At 46.7% G+C, this 7,330-nt stretch overlaps 1 protein-coding gene and 2 non-coding genes across 4 annotated transcripts; all 3 read left to right on the top strand.

Annotated features, from left to right (window-relative positions):
* Window positions 1–1,110: 1,110 nt before the first annotated feature.
* Window positions 1,111–7,330, top strand: RPSA (ribosomal protein SA). Of its 2 annotated transcripts, none has more exons than XM_077865707.1 (7): window positions 1,111–1,269; window positions 2,068–2,233; window positions 3,488–3,606; window positions 5,537–5,782; window positions 6,497–6,625; window positions 6,732–6,897; window positions 7,162–7,330. In XM_077865707.1, exons 2-7 carry the CDS (start codon window positions 2,101–2,103, stop codon window positions 7,254–7,256), a joined length of 888 nt encoding a protein of 295 aa, XP_077721833.1. In that variant the 5' UTR covers window positions 1,111–1,269; window positions 2,068–2,100; the 3' UTR covers window positions 7,257–7,330. The 2 variants fall into 2 exon arrangements, with proteins under 2 accessions (XP_077721833.1, XP_077721834.1); XM_077865708.1 differs by lacking the exon at window positions 1,111–1,269 and adding an exon at window positions 1,667–1,906.
* On the top strand, window positions 3,276–3,425 carry LOC144294409 (small nucleolar RNA SNORA62/SNORA6 family). Its single transcript, XR_013361801.1, has one exon. It is a non-coding gene; the product is annotated as a small nucleolar RNA SNORA62/SNORA6 family (small nucleolar RNA).
* LOC144294408 (small nucleolar RNA SNORA62/SNORA6 family) lies at window positions 5,846–6,000 on the top strand. Its single transcript, XR_013361800.1, has one exon. It is a non-coding gene; the product is annotated as a small nucleolar RNA SNORA62/SNORA6 family (small nucleolar RNA).

Genomic DNA, 7,330 nt, shown 5'->3' with positions numbered 1-7,330 from the left:
GAACAGAGCTGCTAGGGTGGCTCGGGAATGTCCCACAAGGCCCTCCGGAGAAGTCATGCAGTGACACAAAACTGTCCCTAAAAGCCACCCATTCAGTTCCTACAGCTAGTTTTTTTTTCTTTTGAGAGCCGAAATGCCTATTTTCAATAGTTTTGAAGAATGCGTAAAGCCACGCCTGTTTGTTTCCTTGCTATCAGCTTTTTTTTTCTTTTCTAAAAACGGTTTTATTTTTTTTGTGAGAGACACAGGCAGAGGGAGAAGCAGGCTCCCAGCAGCGGGGAACCCCATGCGAGACTTGATCCCAGGACCCTGGGATCACGACCTGAGCAGAAGGCAGAGGCTCAACCGCTGAGCCACCCAGGCGCCCACGTTTTTGTTTTGTTGTTTTGAAAGAGAAAAAGAGAGAGAGAGACCCCGAGAGACCCCTCCTGGGGCGCGGTGGGGGCGCGGCGGGGCGGGAAAGGCGAGACCGAACCGTAAGCTCCGTGCCGAGGGGGCTCCGTCTCACTCCGAGGACTCCGATCCTGACCTCAGCCAACATCAAGAACTGGCAGCTCAACCGACTTAAACTGTTTTTGTTTTTTTTGGTTTTTTTAATTGTAGTATAGTGGTCACGGGCTTCAATTCTTTAAAAATAATCTCCCTGGAGTCTTTTTTGTATCCCAGAATATCTTTCGAATATTTTTCAGTGGCTGCATAGTACTACAGGAACAGAATAAATTTTTAAAAACGAACTTATTGATAGAGATTCCTCTTCTAAAAAATAAAATCTGCCATCTGTACAGTCTTTTTTTCCTTTTGATTGATTCAGGAAAATTTCCCATAATCAGATTTCAAACTCTGGATGTATTCCTGAGCTGTTCTCCCAAGAAATGAAAATAATTCCTTCGGCTTTTACCGATGGAGTACTTGGGCACGGTGTGATCAAAACGTAAGGAACCTGCAGGCTCGGCCAGGGAGCGGCACCGGGCACCGGAGCCAAGAGCCGCGCGGAGAGCCCAGGCCGCACCCCTCGCCGCCGCGGCCGCGCTTTGCTGACGCAGGACTCCGTGGGCGGCCGCGCAGCGCGGAACCTCTTCGCAGCGCCGGAAAGCGCCACCGCCGCAAAGCGCCACCGCCGCAAACGGCTCCGCGGGATTAGGGTGCTGAGCCGCCCTTCCGCTCGGCTTTTGTTGTCATTGGCTGCTGGCGGAGTATATAAGGACGTCACTTCCGCCCGCCGGTCCTTTCCGCGCTACCCAGGGAAGGGTCCATACGGCGTTGTTTTGCGTGAGTGTCTTGTAGAGTTCGTGGCGCCCCCAAAGCCACCAGGAGGGCTTCCTGTTGGGAGTGCGGGGTGCGGGGGCCGGGAATGGAAGCCGGCAGGGACAGCGAGTCTATCCCAGGCCCCGCGCGCTCTCCGCCTCCGCCCGGCCGCCCCGCACGTGGTCGGGCTCGGGCCCGCAAATTCCCACAATGCCCTGGGAGGGCGCGGAGGTCGTGCTGGACCCGGGGTGCCCGGTGCGGGGGTTGGGCGTGCGGACTCGTTTGCGCTGGTTGGCAGGGGTGCAGAAAGCGGCGCCGCGCCGCGATCGGGGCGGGCCCCAGCACTCGGCCTTGCGCTCAGGCCCAGGCGCCTATTTACAACGGCTCGGGCGGATTGGTTTATCCCTTTCTCGTTAAGGTTCTTGGCAAGGTTTTAGAGAAAATTAGTTGTGATCATAGGATTTTGAAGCGCCCACCTGCAGTCTGCTTGAAAAAAAACTTGTTCGCATTTCTGCTTCCTTTGCTCAATTTCTGCGGTTTGTTGAACATGACTCCTATCTTCGTACTTGGTTGACCTGGAGGGTTAAGTGGCAATTCACTTTTCGTTTTATTTGGGTGTTTTTCCCACTTGCACACTCGATGGTTTGCTGTAGTGTGTGGGGTACGTCTCTTCTATTGTGTCATTACACTAGACTGTAAACTGAAAAGTATCCTTGGGTTGGATTCCAATAGGAAGTTGTTTAGCTCTCAAGAGTAATTAGAATGCATCTGGTCCCTAAATCAGTGGAATGAATATGGCTGGATTGTTAACTGCTTTTTCAGGTTCCCATCGTAACTTAAAGGGAAACTTTAACAATGTCCGGAGCCCTTGATGTTCTGCAAATGAAGGAGGAGGATGTCCTCAAATTCCTTGCAGCAGGAACCCACTTAGGTGGCACCAACCTTGACTTCCAAATGGAACAGTACATCTACAAAAGGAAAAGTGATGGTTAGTCTTTGCTTTGGTTTGGGGGGAGGGGCATTGCATTTAAGTTACAAATGAAACCACATCCCTTCATTGGAAATAAGCTTTAAAACTAAGTAAAAGTGGGGTGCGTTACTGGCTTAGTTTGTAGAGCATGCGACCAGTTTTCATAGCTGTGAGTTTGAGCCCCATGCTGAAGGTAGAGATTACAGTTGTTTTTTTTTTTTTTTTAAGATTTTATTTTTTTATTCATGAGAAACGCAGAGAGGCAGAGACACAGGGAGAGGGAGAAGCAGGCTCCATGCAGGGAGCCAGATGTGGGACCCTAGGATCACACTCTGAGCTGAAGGCGGGAGCTAAACCACCCAGCCACCCGGGCATCCCTACTTTTAAGAGATTTTAAAGATTAAAGTGTTCTGGTGGTTTTTGGAAGGCTAGCTTTCCGGGTTCCAGTGGAAGAGTATGTCAAATGGTAGATTATGGGACGTGGGTTGCTTCATGAAGGAGCTGTGAGATACAAAGATGATGAGGAAGCTCACTAGCTTATCTTGTATTGTGCATTTTATTTTGCAGGTACTGATACGTGTTCATTTGACTGAATTTTCTTTTTTAAAGATTTTATTTATTCATGATAGACACAGACAGAGACATAGGCAGAGGGAGAAGCAGGCTCCATGCAGGGAGCCTGATGTGGGACTCCATCCCAGGACCCTGGGATCACGCCCTGAGCCGAAGGCAGATGCTCAAACGCTGAGCCACCCAGGGGTCTCGTCATGTGACTGAATTCTGAGCATAAAACAGAGCAGGAGATAGGAACAAATAGATTTGGAAGGCATGTTGGGAAAGGCAGTGAGTGCTTCAGCTCAAAGATGGAGCCACTGAAGGACATAAGCCTGGGAGTGGCACATTGTAAAGCAGTTTCAGGCGAATCTGTCATGGAGGCAGGTGAAAAGGAAAGTGGCGAGAGGCCAAGAAGTGGCTAAGAACTTGAAGGAATCCACATGGGGGCCTGATGGAGGGAGGCTTAGTGCAGGAAGAGAGATGTGCTTCGCCTGCTGAATCAGGGGCTGCACACTATTAAAGCTCAAGGTTGAGGCCACCGTGGCCAATGAACTTCTGAGTGTCGGAAGTGTGCTATATAAACAGCAGGGTTTTCGCTAACACCAGTAGAGCTTGTCTCTATGACTGGAGTTTGATAGTACTCACTGCTACATTGTTTTTGAGAAGAAAATCCATTGCAAGTTACGTGAGGTGTTAAAAAGCTCTCTGCCATCATAGGTATCTACATCATAAATCTGAAGAGAACCTGGGAGAAGCTTCTGTTGGCAGCTCGTGCCATTGTTGCCATTGAAAACCCAGCTGATGTCAGTGTTATATCATCTAGGAATACTGGCCAGGTTTGTAAATAATATGCTCTTTATAAAAAATATGCTTACAGACCTTGGTGTAAGGAAAAGTAAGAAAAAGTATTTTACTACTTGGAAATCTTGAATTGCTAGTATTTGAGGTCTTTAACGTATACAATTTGGCATCTGGTGGTGTGTTGAGCTTCAGTTTTCATATCCTTGTATTTTCGTGCGCCACCAAGTAGAGTTGATCTTGTTAAAAATGGTTTATCAGAATGTTCTGTAGTCCGTTTTTTCTTTTTAAAATGATGAAATAGTCAAAATTTGGGTGTCCATTCCAATTTTTTTAAGATTTATTTCTTCATGAGAGAGAAGCAGAGGGGAGAAACAGGCTCGGCTCCCCTTTGGGGAGCCCAATGCGGGTCTCATTCCTAGGACTCTAGGATCAGGACCTGAACCAAAGGTAGATGGTCAACCATTGAGCCACCCAGATGTTTCTCAACTGCAAAATTTTTAAGAACTTTTTTTTTTTTTTTTTTTAAGTTTTTATTTATGTGTTCATTAGAGAGACAGAAGGAGAAGCAGCCTCCATGCAGGGAGCCCGATAAGGGACTCAATCCCGGGACTCTGGGATCACATCCCGAGCCAAAGGCAGGCGCTCAACTGCTGAGCCACACAGGAGTCCCAAGAAAGCTTTTCTAATAGGGTACCACTCCCTTTCTAAGGCTCAATTCTCCTAAGAGTAAGAATCTTTGCCAACACAAAAGAAAACTTAATTTCTTTAAATGGCCAGTGGGATAAAACTTGTTTTGCCCCTTTTCTCTTTTGACAATTCTTTTTCTGTTGAGAAAATTTAACAGTTAATAGCCTATTGTTGACCTTTAGCAGCCTCACCAGTAAGCTAAGCAGTCGATTAACACCTTTTGTTAACACATACTATATACTGTATTTTAAGCTGTAGAAAGGAAAATACACCGTACTGTAAAATATGTCCTTAATGAGTGGATCTCCATGGTTTAAAGCTAATGGTGGTGTTCGAGTCCACTATATATAAAAGCTCGAGCAAGGATTTCGCTGAGCCCATTTATTTCTAATTTGAAAAAGATGTTTAGCTTGCATTTTGACAGGCATTTAAATTGTATAGTGAGACAGGTTCTCTTGTACTTGAAGGTTGATGGTAAAACTGGTTCCCATGAGTTTAAGATTGTTTTCCAGGGGGTTATTCCCCAGGAGCTGGCTTGCGACAGGACTTAGAGTTCAGTGCATGGTAGAAGACTGTTTAGAACGAAAATTAGTGCCCACTCTCAATTTCCCTCAGCAGAAATTTACTGAGTGTTTATATTAGGTCTAGTGTTGCTAGGGGCTTGAGATACAGCAAGAAAACACCAAGTCTGCCTTTTTTGAAGGGATGCAGGAAACCAGTTTTATAAAGGGAAAGAGCGTATATTCCTGCTTTATTAAAATAGGGTAGCTGGGATGAAATTAAACCAGAACGTGGAAGTGCTTAATTGCTGTCGGGCATTGTTGTATTGTCTGTGTTGGTAAATTTAACTTTCATGATCCCATGAGGAAGTTAGAAGCACATAAATAACCTACCACATTCACTCCAGGAGTGAATTAGTTGGTTCTTGAAACCAGGCGGTGTGGCCCTGGAGCCTCCAGATGTGAGGAAGCCAGTGAGCTGCAGGTGATCTAAGGGATGTGGGAGTGGGTAGGGCATTCCAGACAGACGGCCTGGAGGTGGGGTGTACTTAGCATTTCTGGGCCCTGGTCTATAAGTATTTTCTCAGGTAGCATAGAGGACAAAGAATTGTGGGTGTGAAGTGCTTTGATGTTTTCATTGTTGAGGGGATAGTAGAAGGGCTCCAGCTCCATGGGCTGCTTTGGGGCTATAGAACTGAGTGTCTGCACATGGACATTTGGGGAGGTCCTGGGATGCCATCCCCGGAGCACTGCTAACTCTTGATATTAATTCTTCAAGCGAGCTGTGCTGAAATTTGCTGCCGCTACTGGAGCCACTCCTATTGCTGGCCGCTTCACTCCTGGAACCTTCACTAACCAGATCCAGGCAGCCTTCCGAGAGCCAAGGCTTCTGGTGGTTACTGATCCCAGGGCTGACCACCAGCCTCTCACAGAGGCATCTTACGTTAACCTGCCTACCATTGCTCTGTGTAACACAGACTCTCCTCTGCGCTACGTGGACATTGCCATCCCTTGCAACAACAAGGTAACGGCATTATGACACACTAGAGCCTCAATAGTGAGTACTCTTGAAACCGTTGGGCATTCCTCTGCACATTGTTAGAGCTTGGAGTTGAGGCCACTGGCTGGCCGATGAACTCACAAGTGTAGGTAGTGTGCTACATGAGGGGCAAGTCTTTTCGCTAACACCACAAGGGTCTCTGGCCCAATGAGTGGAGTTTGATAGTAATTCTTGCTACAAGTAGAATTCAGATATGTCAGAGCTTTAAGGAGAACCGTTTTTTAGATGGTCTGTGTTTTCTGTTTTTCTCCATATTTCTTAACTATTTGGGCGACTCAGGCATTACTGGGCTTTTTCGGTTTTCAGAGCAACTTGATGAATCGTGCAATGAGGTCCTTAAAAGGTGGGTTGCATATGGTTCAAATTGGTCCAGTGTATTGGTCTCAAAACCTTGGTTCCATGTAAGAATCACCTAGAGATGTTTTAATACCAGGGTCCAGGCACTCTTTAGGTATTTTGTTTCATTGGGGGCGGGGGGTTCTTGACAGTTGTGTTTTTGTATTTTAATTCCCATGGGTCCAGTGGAGACCCACTAATTATAGAGTACTCCTTGTTAAAAATAAGTGCTTAAAGTGGGAAATGTGTCTATTTTCTTGGTACCAGGGATCTAGATGATGGGACAGAAAAGTGGAATTGGGAGGTGGCTAGGTGTCCCTTCTTAACCTGGCGCTCTTGCAGGGAGCTCACTCAGTGGGTCTGATGTGGTGGATGCTAGCCCGGGAAGTCCTGCGCATGCGTGGCACCATTTCCCGTGAGCACCCATGGGAAGTCATGCCTGATCTCTACTTCTACAGAGATCCTGAAGAGGTAAGCTTCCTCCGCAAAGGCCTGTGGTTACATAGCAAATCAGACATCTTGGTTTATGCTTCTTTGAAATAAAATTTGTCCCAATAAACTTTTTTTCCTTAACCAGATTGAAAAGGAAGAACAGGCTGCTGCTGAAAAGGCTGTAACTAAGGAGGAATTTCAGGGTGAATGGACGGCTCCAGCTCCTGAGTTCACTGCTACTCAGCCTGAAGTTGCAGACTGGTCTGAAGGCGTGCAGGTGCCCTCTGTGCCTATTCAGCAGTTCCCTACTGGTATGTATTGTGATAGATCAGGCTAGTCACTTGGATTTTTGGTAATTCTCTAACTTACAAGATCTCCATGGCTATATATACTAGTATTGAAAGGTTTTCATGCCAGTGCGGTATAGCTGTGCTGATAACTTGACAGATTGAATTTGGGTGCTTTTGAAGTGGTCTGGCCTTGCGTGTTTGTCCTTTGAAATGTGTATTTGGTGGAATTCACAGCACAGTGCTGGTGGCAGTGGGGCTGACTATTTTTTGGTGTTTTCTTAACAGAAGACTGGAGCGCTCAGCCAGCCACTGAAGATTGGTCTGCAGCTCCCACTGCTCAGGCCACTGAATGGGTAGGAACAACCACTGAGTGGTCTTAAGCTGCTCTTCCACAGAAGGAACAGAATGGAAATAAGGTTGACGGAAAATAAACAGTTTCTAAAAGTCTTGTCCA

The sequence above is a fragment of the Canis aureus genome, chromosome 22, assembly GCF_053574225.1.
Source record: "Canis aureus isolate CA01 chromosome 22, VMU_Caureus_v.1.0, whole genome shotgun sequence".
Lineage (NCBI taxonomy): Eukaryota > Metazoa > Chordata > Mammalia > Carnivora > Canidae > Canis > Canis aureus.
The sequence above is the reverse complement of the archived record's forward strand: the minus strand, read 5'-3'. Positions and strand labels throughout refer to the sequence as shown.